At 39.0% G+C, this 15,819-nt stretch overlaps 1 protein-coding gene across 1 annotated transcript in view; it reads left to right on the top strand.

Moving 5' to 3' along the window:
• Nucleotides 1-3,156: 3,156 nt before the first annotated feature.
• The window catches only part of DCTN4 (dynactin subunit 4), a 34,064-nt gene continuing 21,401 nt past the window's right edge, over nucleotides 3,157-15,819 (top strand). Inside the window, exons 1-4 of the mRNA XM_069592454.1 lie at nucleotides 3,157-4,082; nucleotides 7,055-7,125; nucleotides 9,270-9,448; nucleotides 14,308-14,351. Coding sequence (XP_069448555.1) covers nucleotides 3,948-4,082; nucleotides 7,055-7,125; nucleotides 9,270-9,448; nucleotides 14,308-14,351 — 429 coding nt within the window. The 5' untranslated portion in view covers nucleotides 3,157-3,947. The remainder of the gene's footprint in view (nucleotides 4,083-7,054; nucleotides 7,126-9,269; nucleotides 9,449-14,307; nucleotides 14,352-15,819) is intronic.

The following is a 15,819-nucleotide window of genomic DNA, read 5'->3' as shown; positions in this document are numbered from 1 at the left end:
CTCCAGTACTTTGGCCACCTCATGTGAAGAATTGACTCATTGGAAAAGACTCTGATGCTGGGAGGGATTGAGGGCAGGAGGAGAAGGGGATGACAGAGGATGAGATGGCTGGATGGCATCACGGACTCGATGGATGTGAGTCTGAGTGAACTCCGGGAGTTGGTGATGGACAGGGAGGCCTGGCATGCTGCGATTCATGGGGTTGCAAAGAGTCGGACACGACTGAGCGACTGAAATGAACTGAACTGAACTGAAGGTCACTTTTGGCTCTATAGTTCCATGACTTTGCCCTTTTCTCACTGAGAGCTATGACTTCTTGTGTCAGTTGCAAGTTCTCAGGACAAATAAGCAGGAGTAAGGGATCAGTGGTACAGAGCGTGCATGGCCATGAACTATCTCTTATGAGCCAGCACCTGAGGGGCCTGAGGTCTGCCTTCAGCACCAGCAGCAACTGGGTAACGGCTGCAGTGTTTAACTTGAAGTCATCTCTGCAAACTTCAGCCAAAATAGGATTTCATCTCAGCTCCCTGCATCCTCACCAGAGCACAGAGAAAGTGTTCCCTGCTGCCAGAGAGTAGCATTTGGAAATTTGGAAAACTCAGCAGTGGCCACAGGACTGGAAAAGGTCAATTTTCATTCCAATTCCAAGAGAGGCAATGCCAAAGAATGTTCAAACTACTGCACAATTGCACTCATCTCACACGCTAGCAAAGTAATGCTCAATATTCTGTAAGCTAGGCTTCAACAGTATGTGAACCAAGAAATTCCAGATGTTCAAGCTACATTTAGAAAAGGCAGAGGAACCAGAGATCAAATTGCCAACATCCATTGGATCATAGAAAAAGCAAGAGAGTTCCAGAAAAACACCTACTTCTGTTTCAGTGCCTACACTAAAGCCTTTGACTATGTGAATCACAACAAACTGTGGAACATTCTTAAAGAGACAGGAATACAAGACCACCTTACCTGCCTCCTGAGAAATCTGTATGCAGCTCAAGAAGCAACAGTTAGAACCTATCTGGTTCTATAGAAAAATGGACTGGTTCCAAATTGGGAAAGGGGTACATTAAGGCTGTATATTGTCACCCTGCTTATTTAACTTCTATGCAGAGTACATCATGTGAAATGCCAGGCTGGATGAAGCACAAGCTGGAATCAAGATTGCTGGGAGAAATATCAATAACCTCAGATATGCAGATGACACCACCCTTATGGCAGAAAGTGAAGAGGAACTAAAGAGCCTCTTGATGAAAGTAAAAGAGGAGAGTGAAAAAGCTGGCTTAAAACTCAGCATTCAAAAAACTAAGATCATGGCATCTGGTTCCATCACTTCATGGTAAATAGATGGGGAAACAGTGGAAACAGTGTCAGACTTTATTTTCTTGGGCTCCAAAATCACTGCAGATATTGACTGCAGCCATAGAATTAAAAGACGCTGCTCCTTGGAAGAAAAGCTATGACAAACCTAGACAGCATACTAAAAAGCAGGGACATTACTTTACTGACAAGGGTCCAAATAGTCAAAGCTATGGTTTTTCCAGCAGTCACGTATGGATGTGAGAGTTGGACTATAAAGAAAGCTTAGTGCTGAAGAATTTATGCTTTTGTGTGGTGCTGGAGAAGACTCTTGAGAGTCCCTTGGACTGCAAAGAGATCAAATCAGTCAATCCTAAAGGAAATCAGTCCTGAATATTCATTGGAAGGACTCATGCTGAAACTGAAACTCCAATACTTTGTCTACCTGATGCAAAGAACTGACTCCTTGGAAATGACCCTGATGCTGGGAAAGACTAAAGGCAGGAGGGGAAGGGGATGACAGAGGATGAGATGGTAGGATGGCATCACCAACTCACTGGACATGAGTTAGAGCAAGATCTTGGAGTTGGTGATGGACAGGGAAGCCTGGAATGCTGCAGTCCATGGGGTCACAAAGAGTCAGACATGACTGAGTGACTGAACTGAACTGAAATGGTTAGTCTACCAAGCAGAGGAAGTGGGGGGAAGGGGATAAGCCTTGGTTAGGCTTGAGGTATTCTTGGGAAATTCCTGTTGAAACCAAGCAGAAAGCATTCTAGAGATGTGAAACTCATGTGTCCCAAATGGGAATGATGCAATCCCAGCAAACTTCCAGGGCAAAAATGAGTAGGCTATCCATTAATGTTCCACTTTCCCTTGCATTTGCTTTCTTCTCTTTTTAGAACAGCAACTGGTTTCCTACTCAACTGTAAATATGAATGAACTGACATAGTGTGCAAGGAACTGCATTTGTGGAATCAGAAAACAGAATACTACTCTACCAGGAGTGAGAAAACCTGGGGCATGTTCCTTCAACTCTTGGGACTTCATTTTCTCTATTGAAAAACTACAAGGATGGAACTAGGATCTTTCTAGTATATGATAATTCTCAGTTACCCAGTCTACTACCCCAGGAAGCAATAGCACACATCAGCAAACTCCAACCTGTGGCTGTTGTCTGTTTTGGTAAAAACCTGCCAGCACCACTGATGCAGGCTGGCCCTGTGAGCCTCAGGAATCAAGCTGGGTATCCTTCTGTGACTCACTTTCCCCTTCTGTTCCCAGTGCCTGCCTCCCATGCTAGTGCCTGGGCCTTGCTGCTGCTCAGGGCCCATGCTGGTCACTACGCTATGCATTAGGGATTCTGCTACTGGTGACTACTAGTCACAGAGCAGAGGAATCTCAGTCTGCCTCAGTTATGGCCAGGCTTTCCAGGGAGAAGAGAAGAGCACTGGGATCTCAATTTCCTGCATTGTGAGATAAAAATAATGATAGCACCTGCCTTCTGGAGTTCTGGTGAAAATTAAATGAGACTACGTAGTTTTGACACAGTGTCCTGCATTCAGTAAGTGCTCAATAAACGTTAACTATTATTACTATTCAGTTCTGTTTCTTCTCAGTCACCAACTCTAATATCAGACAGATAGTAATACAACACTGGGCTTCCCTTGTGGCTTAGCTGGTAAAGAATCCACCTGCAATGCAGGAGATCTGGGTTCAATCCCTGGATTGGGAAGATCCCCTGGAGAAGGAAAAGGCTACCCATTCCAGTATTCTGGCCTGGAGAATTTCATGGGTATAGTCCATCGGGTTGCAAAGAGGTGGACACTACTGAGCGACTTTCACTTTCAATTCTAGTACAAAGAGAAAAGCAGTGAACTGAAGCAGGTAGCATGGGCTCCAGTCTCTGCCAGCCTAGCTGTAAGTGGTCATTTTACATGTCTAAGCCTTAATGCATGCACTAGAAAAATGTAAATGACACCTAGCAACACTATTCATTGATTTCATTGCTTCATTAACATCCACAATATAGACTTGGTTCTCATGCTAAATATGGAAAGCCAGGAAATTAGATACAGCTCTGCGTGCAAGAGCTCGATCTAAGAAACTACAAAAGAGATAGTATCTGTGAAAGTTTCCTATAGGTCAATAGTAAGATTGTCGGAAGGAAGTGCTGGTGTGGACTTTTAAGTTTCTAGTTTCCAAGAAACTTTGTCTCAGAAACCCTCCATCTAACTTCTGGAGATTTGTTTGGAAGGTGAGAGCGGGAGAGGCAGTTTTAAATAAATGAGCAACCTTCCTGTTAGAAATGAAGGAAAGAACAGTACTGAGTCTGTCTGGATTTGATCTGCGACTCCACATCTAGCAAAACAACGGTCTGAGCTCCGTCCGGGCTGTTGACACTCACAAAAACGCTGGAGGGGGACGAGCTTGGGGAACTGAGATTGGGCGAACAGGCCCCAACTTGGGGGGAGAAAGCTGGTATCTCTGGTGAGCATGCGCATTTTGACTTTCGTCTAGCGCAAAGCCCCACTTGCTCGGAATGCTTACGTCAAAGTCTACGTTGAAAGACGTAAGGAAGGAAGCTAAGGAAACGCCGGCCCTCGGGTCACGTGATGCGACGGGAGCGTCGTTGACTCCTCCCCCACAAGATGGCGTCCTTGCTGCAATCGGAGCGGGTTCTCTATCTAGTCCAGGGAGAAAAGAAGGTTCGGGCTCCGCTGTCGCAGCTTTACTTCTGCCGCTATTGTAGCGATCTGCGGTCGCTGGAATGTGTGTCTCACGAGGTAACGCAGTCGTCCCATGAAGAGTTTGTGTGTTGGGGGATGGGGGAGGCGTTCCCCCTAGTCACCGCGACCAGCGGGGAAGTTCCGTCAGTTGGAGGCGGGTAGTCATTTTCCTAGCATGCTGATTGGCTTTGCCTTCCTTCACTCGGTTTTGTCTGTGATTTAATTTGCTTATAATTTGTCACTTGGAAAGGAGGAGCGGCCTTGGGTGGGGCTGAACGGCCTTTCTGTTCTATAGCGTCTTCTGATTGGACAAACTAGACTTTGGGGACCCTGGCCATCTACTAGGGGGTTTGGTAATTGGGCGGGTTGTGGGGGGAAAAGATGTCGGGGTGCTTAGTTGAGGCCCCTTGAGGGGCGAGATACAGTCTTCCCAGGATTGATTGAGGTAGTGGGAAAGTCCGCGGTCGTTCTCATCCAAGCGCCTCCTATCCTGGAAGTTCTGCCCCTCCTTGGGCAGAAACCCGGCCTTCTGACTGCCTTGTTCTGTTTCCCAGCCCAGCCCAAGGCCTGCAGCAAAGAAGAGGGTTGGGATGGGGTGAGCTGAGAGAAAAGCGCTTAGAATCGAATCTGTTGTTTAAGAAGCTCAAAGTATTATATTTATGGCGCTTCTCCTGGGGGTACATTTCTGTCCTTCACTGATACAAGTGGGCGTTGGAGGTGAGATTGCTCAGAATGTAAAAGACTCCACCCTGGGGGAAAAAAATCATCAACGAATAACAAAGCCCCCAAACGTCTGCAGCACTTGACACGTGTTCATTGAGTAAGATTTGGGGCTTAAAAGACGAGTTAAGACATAAATCCTGCTCTTGAGTTACTTGCAGGCTCCTGAAGGAAAAGCTGATTAGTATTAATAATACATAGTTTATGCTTATTCAGTACTTTCTGTATGCCATGTGCTTTACATAATCTCCTTTAATCATTCTACCTTTTTTTAAAAAACCCACTTTACCGTTAAGGGGTTTCCTGGTGGCTCAGTCCGTAAAGAATCTGCCTGCAATGCAGGAGACGCTAGTTCGATACCCGGATGGGGAAGATCCCCTGGCAGAGGGTATGACAACCGACTTAAGTATTCTTACCTGGAGAATCCCACCGACAGAGGAGCCTGGTGGGTTACAGCCCAGGGGTAGCAAAGGGTCGGACAGGACTGAAGTGACTGATGACTCTTGTACTTCACAGTTAAAGAAACAGGCATAATGTTTGCAGTATGTCACACAGCCAAAAATTTGAGGAAGGGAGGAAGGACCAGGATTTGAAACGGAGCAGCCTGATTCAGTGGATTTCAGTCAGGATCCCTGGACTGTTAAAAATGCTTATGAGAATATGTCCCATACTATAAGCCATTTTACACATTATTAATTACTATTTTATTGAGAATATTTTTCATACTATTCAGAATAGTCAGAGAAAGCAGTTAAATAACAAGGGGGGAAAAGAAAAATCAATGCTGTATTATATACAGCATTTGTTTTTCTCTATTAGCACTTTGTACACTTATCCCTTTGGCAGGCCCTTTCTCTCTATGATGCCTCCCTGTCCCAGCTTCACCTCCAGGATTTACTGATTAGATTCTTATTTGGTGATCAGTAGGGAGCTAGTTTTCATAATCTGTAAGGACACCTTCAGCTAGGACATTCAGTCTGTGACTGTATCTTTTATGGACTGGTGTGCACCTGTGAAAGAGAAGCCATTAGGGTTTGGGGAAGGATGATGCCAATGAGGGTTGAAGCAGTCCAGAAAGTTCTAATGGGGAGCCTGGAATTGGAGCCGCACTTGAAGGGAGGAGCGTAATTCAGAAAGGAACAAAAGGGAATGAATTACATTTTACTTTTTATGATGAGTGCATTATGCCTTCTATGACGCACTGAGTGCAAATATAAGTTAACAGTACTGTATTTTGTGTTCCTGGTGACTATTTGAGCAGCGACTTTATCTTTCAAAGGTGGTTCTGTTTATAAGCAGATGATAAAAACAGAAACCAGTTTCTGTCATAGTATTTATGTTCAGGTGAATCTGTCTTTCCATCTGCAGATGCCCAGAGTTCTAGAATTATCAAATAGGATCTACCTACATTCAAGGAAATAATTATTCAGTCCTTAAAAAAATACAGTGAATTTAATTTTTATACTGTGTTTTCAAGCTAAATACAATAAGACTATCTTGTTAACCTAGTAGTTTAATTTGCTATTTAAAAATCTCCAGTTGGTTGGCTATAGCTGACTTTGTAACTGTTAATTTATGCTTTTCTTCAGCGAACATGTAATACATCAGTAAGGAGAGAGCTTTTAAAGTCTCTCAACAATTAAAGTGTTATTGCAGTCCCATAAAGCTGGGAGCAGGCAATGGCAACCCACTCCAGTATTCTTGCCTGGCAAATCCCATGGAGGGAGGAGCCTGGTAGGCTGCAGTTCATGGGGTCGCTAGGAGTTGGATACGACTGAGCGACTTCACTTTTCCTTTTCACTTTCATGCTTTGGAGAAGGAAATGGCAACCCACTCCAGTGTTCTTGCCTGGAGAATCCCAGGGAGAGGGTGTGGGTGGGGCCTGGTGGGCTGCCGTCTCAGGGGTCGCAGAGAGTCGGTCACGACAAGTGACTTAGCAGCAGCAAAGCTAGACTAGGTAAAAGGATTTTTGATCACAGCTTCATAACTTGGATTGTTAATCTATTTAGATTATCATAGAATCTTTTTTAACATAAACATATTTTAACATGCCTAATACATAAACTCTGGTGAAAGGGAATAGGAAAATTCAGAAAAGAAAAATAAAAGGATTTCAAGAAATTCAGAGGTTAAGAAAAAAACAGGTGATTTTTTATAAGAATAAACCCTATGCTGGAAACAGTCCAAGTTCTTTGCCAGAACGATGGTCTCTCACCTTCTGCTGCAGAATAATGTATTTTAAATTCCACTATTTGTTATAGGTGTATACACAAGCCAACATGATTTTTTTATTTCTTGTTTCATTCTAGGTGGACTCCCATTATTGTCCCAGTTGTTTAGAAAATATGCCATCGGCTGAAGCCAAACTAAAAAAGAACAGGTAAGATTGGGATCCGTGTTTCGTATTTTCCACAGCTATGTTTTAATAGCTGGTAAGAAAACACATGAAATTAGCTGTTTTTCTTTTCTTAGCATCATTTTTTTTTTTTTGCCAAAGGTGACTCTTCCATTTAAAAAAAAATAAATTGTATTTTATAACAGTTTTGGACTTGAGATTACCTTGACGATGATACAGAGAATTCCCTTTAATCTTTACCCAGTCTCCCCTATTGTAAATGTCGTATATCAGTATGGTATTATTTGTCTCAATTAATGAATATTATTGGTAGCATTATTATTAAATTTAGATTTCCTCAATTTTTCTCCTAATCTCATTTTTCTGTTCTGAGATCCTATTCAGGATACCCACATTGTATTTAATAGTCATATCTCTTTAGGCTCCTCTTGCTGTGAAATTTTGTTAGCGTTTCCTTGGTTTTGAGGAGTACTGGTAAGATATTTTGTAGAATGTCCCTTGATTGGAAGTTGTCTGGTGCTTTTGTCGTCATCTGAGAGAATGTGTTATGGGGAAGAGGATCACATAGGTAGAGTGCATCTCTCGCCACACCATATCAGGGGTGTGTACCACCAATGTGACTTTTCACTGGAGATGTTAACCTTGAGTACTTGGCTTGAGCTATTGTTTGTCAGATTTTTCTGATGTGAAGTTACCCTCTTTCCCCACCTCCCCTTTTCCTTTTCCATATCATACTCTGGGAAGGAAATGTACTAGTACAGCCCACACTTAACTAGCAGTGAGTTATACTTCCCTTCCATAAGAGCTGTCTCCATGAATTACTTGGAATTCTTTTGCATGGAAGATTTTTCTCTTTTCCCTTTTTTATTTATTTAATCATTTACTTAAAACAGTGTGGACTTGTGAATAGTTTTGTATACTTTAGGTAATACGCCAGTACTACTATTTTTTTTTTTTAATTCAGGTTGTTCCAGCTTTGGCCATTATAACCCTCTTTTAGTAGATTTCTGTCTCCCTTTGGCGTACCCCCATCATTTTATGGCATTGAGGGGGAGGGAAGCATTATTCAGTTGCTTGAGAACTTTCCTACTTACTCCAGGCTTACCTATGTTTTCTGTCCCAGAGCCATTTCTCCAAGGAGCCCTGGGGCCTTTTACTAGAGATTGGTATTAAAAATCAAGATCTGAGTAGTAGATATGGTCATTGTTACTGGTGCCATTTTGGTTTTTAGCATGGTGTGGAAGTCCTTTGCAACCAGTCACACCTTTGTACCTCCATGGATATAAACCACTATTTGTCCTTCCTGTCCTGGAGAAAGAGCTCCATATAAACCAGCTTTGTATGCCATCCATACCTTTATTTTATCATTTAATCCTCAAAGTATCCCTTTAAGGTAGGTACTATTATTATTCTTACTTGAGAATATTGTCCCGTAGCAAAATATCACAGAAAATTGGAGTTATGGAACTTTAGAGCAAGTCTATGACTGAAGGTACAATCTTGATCATCTCAGATGGTAAGAAAGTAGAAAACTTTCTACTAGAAACACAAAAAGGCATGGGGGCCCCTGTAAGGGAATGTTGACTGGTTCACTAGGAAAAGTAATGCCTGAAGAGAGCAGAAAGCCCTGAAAATGCTGCACTTCTGAACCATTTCACCTTGGTAGCATTATTTGGTATCTATTTCAGCTCTCTGGCACAGCAAACAAGCAGTTATTTTCCAAACCCAACTTCACAGCTTATCAAATTGTTGCCTCTCAGTTTTCCATTGTTCAGTTGGTCTGTCCTCTCTAAAGTCATAAGCTGTGACGTTTCTTTGTCCCACAGAATCTTTGTGGTCTGTGCAAAGCATAAGAAGAGTCTAAAAGTTAACTCCAGACTGTTAACAACGATTCCCTCTGTGAACTAGGCTTAGGTCATGCTGTAGTTATTCAGGAACTTTGGTGATGACTGCATATTTTAAAAAATAATTGGCATGTAATGCTTTTGAAATTTTAAAACAGTTTATAAGAGTCTCTTCAGAGTACTTTTTGGTTTCCTTTTGTTTGAGAGCCACCCTTCCCTTACAGTTCTCTCTTGAACTCCTGACATACAGAGCAATATCTTGAACACAGTAGGTGCTTGGTGAATATTTGTTGGATGAGTCAGTGATTGTTTGTTGTGTTCCAGATGTGCCAACTGCTTTGACTGTCCTGGCTGCATGCACACCCTCTCCACTCGGGCAACAAGCATCTCGACACAGCTTCCAGATGACCCAGCCAAGACCACCATGAAGAAAGCCTACTATTTGGCCTGTGGATTTTGTCGCTGGACATCTAGAGATGTGGGCATGGCAGATAAATCTGTGGGTGAGTGAGGTGGACTTTAGCATGAGATTTTGTGAAATCAGCAGAGTTGTAATTGCACACAAATCATGAATTCTGTTACTTGTTGGGAGGTGAGAAATTCAGAGTATTTTGCCGCTAAATCTTCTGTGTTCCCAAATTCTCACATTTATGACCATGATATTTCATTGGAAACTGGGTATTCTTAAGGTTGGTAAAAAAGCATTTATATATCTGACATTTTTTTTAGAATCAAAAGATTAATGTTCTTCATAAAAAATAATTGCTGCTGATGGTGAAACACACCATGAACAAACTTAAAAGATTAAAGTGGCCAATCTTATATATAACAAACTACAGATAAATAACCAAAAATTAGGAACCCTTATAAATCAATAGGGAAGCTACCCAAGAGAAAAAAAAAATGTCAAAGAATAGGAATAGCAGCCCTCAGAAATGGAAATAAAAGTGTTCAATAACCAAAATGTGCACAAATCATTGGAATTTGTTTTTTTGCACACAGCTTGGTGAGGTGATTTTTTTTTTAAGTCAATAAATATGCAAAAGGATATGTTTCAGTTTTACTAGTAATTAGGAAAGTGCATATTAAAACTTAATCCATTGATTTGGGAAAATTTTAAAAATCTGGTAGTATCACAGAAATATAAAATAATTGTTTTTTTGTCTGCTACCACCTTAGATAGCAGTTTAACATTTATTAAACTTTTAAATTGCTTTTATTCTTTTACCCAAAAGTTCCACGTCTGGGTATCTATCCTGAAGCATTCAAACACATGCTTAAAGAGACATCTATATATATCATAAGTGATACAGAAAAGTTATGTGTGTTTGGACCTAAAGACAGTCTAAAATGTTAATTGCCTATCCATCATTTTTGGGTTTCAAAGCAGAGGTTGCACTTAATCTTTATTAGGAAACTTCCTTAATTTTTTTCATTTTCTGTATTCTACGGTTAATAACAGAGAAACACTATTACAGTCAGTTCAGAATCTTGAGTTGCTATTTGTTATTTATATAAATAGTAGCATTGCTAACTTTCCATTGTCTTTTTTCTTTCTGAAATTTCATTAATTTTCTGAAAATTTTTTAGACTTGTTAAGAATTACCATTTTTAGATTTTCATTAAAAATGTCAACTTACCAACAAGGACCTGTTGTATAGCACATAGAACTCTGCTCAGTGTTATGTGCCAGCCTGGATGAGAGGGAGGTTTGGAGGAGAATGGATACATGTGTATATATGGTTGAGTCCCTTCGCTGTTCACCTGAAACTGCCACAACATTGTTAATCGCCTGTACCCCAATACAAAATGTTTAAAGTTTGAAAAATAATCAGCTTACTAATACACGAGGAAGCCAATTAAAAAATTATTGTTATATGACATAACCCAAAGAAAGATGGACGTTAGGTAAAAATTTCCTATAGCTTCTTATATAATTTGGTAGTAAAAATGGGTGAAGTTCTTTCAGATTCAACTCTGTTCTTAAAACTTAATTCTTGATTTTCTTGAGTTTGCCCTTTGGTGTAGAATACCTGAGCTCTTGGTTGTTTTCCTAATTTCATACATTATATTGATAAAACATTCTTCAAAAACAAAAAGTTAACAAACAAGTTTCTTAAAGTATTTGTTGGTGGGTAGATATTTCCTGAAATATGATTTATATTGGAAAGTTTCTGTACCATCTTTTTAGATTGTCAGTAAATATTTGTGTCTTAGTGTAGCAAGTAAATTGTCTAAATTTGTTTACGAATTTAAGTTAAATGTAAAAAACAACCTCAAAGTGGCACTTAGTGAGTTAAGTGTATTTTTTCCATGTTTGTATTTTGTTTCTCTTTATCAGATTAAACAAAACCTAGAAATCCAAATAGATATCTCAGTTTGTTACTCTTTAAGTCTTTTTTGGGTACTTTTTGGACTATAAACCATTAGGATTGGATAATTTATTTTTTAGAATTTAAAGCCTGTGCTTATTTCTAGAAATCTAGCTCCCCTAAGGGTATCTTGACAATGATAATTGAATACTCAGAGCTCTTAAGAAGTACAGATAATTTCATTTCTTCCATGATGTAATTGGTATCTGAGAAGCCCTGAAACCACTTTAGTTACAACTATTTGTTTATTTATTTATAAGTAAGCCCTTGTGTCATCAGTAATGTGCAAAAACTTATAATGAGATCATAATGGCTCTCAAATTTGTGTTCAGAATCAATCAGCAGTTCTAAAAATGCAATTAGATAAAACTTAAGATTTTTCTAAAATGTTACTGAAACATTGTTTTCACATAATTATTTTTCATGTTTGCCTTAGTAAAACAACTTTTAAAATATAAATATTGTACTAAAGGTTGTTATTGCTGCCATTTCCTGCAAGGAGTTACAGTGTCACGTTCAATAGGAGTTGTTTTTATTTGGGAAAAAAGTTATTTATATAAAAATAATACACATTCATGAACTTAGCACTCAGCTTAAGAAATTAAACAGAACCAAAACAGTGTAAGCCCAGTATAGCCTTCCTCCCACTCCATCTGCCTTCTGTTTCCTAGAGAGAGATGGTCATCAGTCTTGAATTCAGGTTTTCATCAGTTCTTTGCATATTTTTGCAGTTCTCCACATAACGTATGTAGCCATTAGCAAACGTGTTTCTCAACTTGAAACAAATAGAACCTTGTTTTATGTATCCTGCTACAACTTCTCTCTATCCAGTTTGTTTGTGGTGTGTAGTAGTGATGGTCAGTGATTCATCCCTGGCTTAACCACAGTTTACTTCTTTAGTCTCTTCCAAATGGACATTTAGGTTGTTTTCAATTTTTTGCTTCTGACAACAGTGCTGTTAGAATCCTTCTTACATGTGTTTCCTGTCACAGGAGCAAGGATTTCTCTGCGTAATTTAAAGTAAAATTGCTGGTTGTAAGATGTGTGCATCATTAGCTCTCCGAAATGCATTTACCAATTTTTGCTCCCACAAATACATGAGTAAACTATTCACTGCTCCACATTCCTGGCAGCTCTTGGTACTGTTGACTCTTTCAAGTTTTCCCAAACTCGTGGTTGTGAAATGGCACCTCCTAGTTTTTTTCCCTTTTTTTGGGCATAGCTTTATTGAGATGTAATTTTACATATAATGAAACTCAGCAATTTTAAGTGTAGAATTCTTTGATTTTGGACGAACGTGTATAGGCACATAGCCACATCCACAGTGATGATATAGAATATTTCTGTCACCCCAAAAAAGTTTTCTCATGCCCCAGTCAGTTCCTTCCCCACACCTCCTGGCCCTTGACTACAACTGATTTGCTTTCTTTCACTGTAATTGTGCCTTTTCTAGAAGTTTACATAGTTGGAGTGTTTTAATCTTTTGTGTCTGGCTTCTTTCTCTTAGTATAGTGCTTCTGAGATTCTTTCATGTTTTTGCTGGGGTTTTTTTGAGTTGTATTCTATTGTATGGGTATACCATATTTTGTTTATTCATTCTGTAGTTGATAGACACTGAAATTTTTTCCAGTTTGAGGCTCATATGAATAAAACTGGATATGAACATTTGCCTGCAAATTTTAGTGTAAATATGTATTTTCATTTTTCGTATTTACCTAGGAATTGAATTGCTGAGTCATGGGGTTAAGTGTTTGTTTACCTTGACTGAAAACTATTTCTCTAAGTGGCTGTACAGTTTCAGGTCCTCACCAGCAAAGGAGGAGAGTTCCATTTCCTCAATAACCATTAGTATTGTTGGTCTCTTTCATTCTGGCCATTCTAGTGAGTGTAGTGATACTTCACTGTGGTTTTAAGTTGCATTTTCTTAATATGCTTATTTGCCATCTATGTGTTTTCTTTGGTGAAGTGTTCGTACAAATCTTTTGCCTATTTGCCTGTTTTTAAACTGAACTTTTATCTTTTTGTTGAGTTGTGAGAGTTCTATATTGTGGATACAAGCCCTTTATTGAATATATGTTTCGCAGCTATTATCTCCCAGTCTGTGGCTTGCCTTTTTATTTTCTCAAGTGTCTTTTGAAAAACACAAGTTTTTAGTTTTGATGAGGTTCAGTTTATCAAGTTTTTTTATATATAATTTGTGCCTTTTGTGTCCTAGTGAAGAAACTTTAGCTTAACCCAAGGTTATTAAGAGTTTCACTTTGGTTTTCTTCTAGGAATATTATGTTTCAGCTTTTGAGTGTAAGTTTATTACCATTTCATGGTAAATTTTGTAAATGTTGTGAGGTGTAAGGGTTAAGGTTAATTTTTTATAAATTGTGTAAATGGTTACAGTACCATTTGTTGAAAGTATTCATTATGGTTTTACTTTCAGCTTTTTGGAATAATTTTTTCCTTTATGATTTGTTTGTGCTTTTGTTTCTTATGTTAAGAAACTCTTCTCTAAACCGAGGTCATAGAACATAGAAATTGCACATTATTATAGGTAAGAGCAAATTCTCTGGAGTCAGACTGCCTGCATTTGAATCGTGGCTTTATTGCTTACTATCTCTGTGACTTTGGGCAAGTTATTTAACTCTCTGAGCTTCAATTTCCTCACTTGTAAAATAAGCCTAATAATGAAAGTCCATACCTCAGAGGGTTATTATGAAAATAAAACAAAGTTTGATAGATTCCAAATACCTGGCAGAGAAATTATACATGTATTAGTTGTAGAGGTGGTCCTAGTGGTGGTTATTGTTATCACCACCATTATATTTAAAGAAAGAATTTGATTCTAAGCACTCTGGCCTATGTAATTCCTAGGACTCTTTCTTGAAAATTCTGTGATTTTATGTTTTTAAGTTTAAGTCTGTGGCCTGCAGATGACCTGTTTTTTTGTGAAAATAAAATCAGATTATGTAAGCCTTGTTTAATATTCCTTTATTTTTCAGCTAGTGGTGGTTGGCAGGAGCCTGAAAATCCTCACACGCAACGGGTAAGTAAAGGGTCATCAGAGAGAGGATGACATGAGGAAAGATGAAGAAAAAGACCATTTTATCAGTGAATATGACTTAGGCTTATAAATCCATGATGTGTGTTTTGGTGTCTTTTACATTTAGAAAGTGCTTCTCATGTAAGACATTTAATCATAATGGCAGTTTTTTCCAGCCTGACTTAAGTTAATAGAGAAACCTAAGAGTAATTTTATTTCTGTACTCTTGTTAATTGGAAAAAGGAAATAATATGTTTCTGTTTTCCATATACCCACAAACTAAGTTAAAGGTCCATTTGTTCTCAGAAATATATCATCAACATGTAAACATATCAGCATATAAACATCTTAAGTCTTGGAAACATCACTAATTTAGAAGATGCTCTTGGAATCAGTAGCAATCATGATTTAGACATCCTTTAATAGTTCACAGTGAATTGATCTCTGCTGTGTAAATTAGGACTGATTTTGTTGCCTTGGAAGCAGAATATTAGAAAGATGGTGAAATGTGATTGAAATGAAGTTATACAGTCAAACTGGATTAAATAATAATTAATAATTATTCACTTATGACTCAGCTAAAATTAGAAATACTGAAAATATCCTGGATGGGAGTGTATCCAATTGGACCTTTGCGCATATACTATTGTCAGTGTGAACTAGTACAGTTTTCTTGGTCTCTCAGCAGTATCTACTTCCTGGACTCTGAAGTACAGAAATACTTGTACTTATGCATGAAAATATGTATATTCAGTTACCAAGCAGGTATCAAGCATATGCTCCATTCTGTGTGCCAGGGACCATGCTGAGCAATAGGAATATATGACCTTTCCTCTCACAGAGTTTAAGACTGATGGGAAAACAAAATCAGTTAATCCCCAGATAAAGGAAAAACTCAAAGTAATGTGAAGGAGAGAGAAGCTGTGCATGTGAGCATTTATTATAGGGAATTTGAACTAGATAAGTCTACATCTGAGGGTTGCACTAGGATCTGAGGACAACAGGCAGAGAGGGGAAAGAATTCAGGGTGCAGGAACACCCAAGGCAAAGAGCTTGTAAGTGGAAGGAGCAAGTTGTAGACCAGTGGGCAAGTGTGCCATAGTGGAGAGTTGCGGTAGCTGAACAGAGAAAAGGATTTGGAGCCAAACTGCGCAGAACCATGTGGACCAAGTTAAGGCATTTGAGAAGCCTTTAAAGCAGAAGAGCTGACGGGATCAGATAAATGTTTCTAAAAAACAATTACTATTGACTTGATAGAAGAGTGGGTATCAGGAGACATTTAAGTGCTCTCAGAGGAAATGGTTACATACCTTTAGGACACCTGTACCATTTAGTAAGATGTAACCTTTAAAAAGAATGAGGTAAATCTATTAATATATGTACTGAGTGGAAATTCACACATAAAGTGAAAAAGTTTTAAAAGAGCAAGTTTTTCCCCCTTGTATGAAAAATATAAAGACATTTATTTTGC

Source organism: Ovis canadensis, chromosome 5 (genome assembly GCF_042477335.2).
Source record: "Ovis canadensis isolate MfBH-ARS-UI-01 breed Bighorn chromosome 5, ARS-UI_OviCan_v2, whole genome shotgun sequence".
NCBI classification, from domain to species: domain Eukaryota; kingdom Metazoa; phylum Chordata; class Mammalia; order Artiodactyla; family Bovidae; genus Ovis; species Ovis canadensis.
The sequence above is the reverse complement of the archived record's forward strand: the minus strand, read 5'-3'. Positions and strand labels throughout refer to the sequence as shown.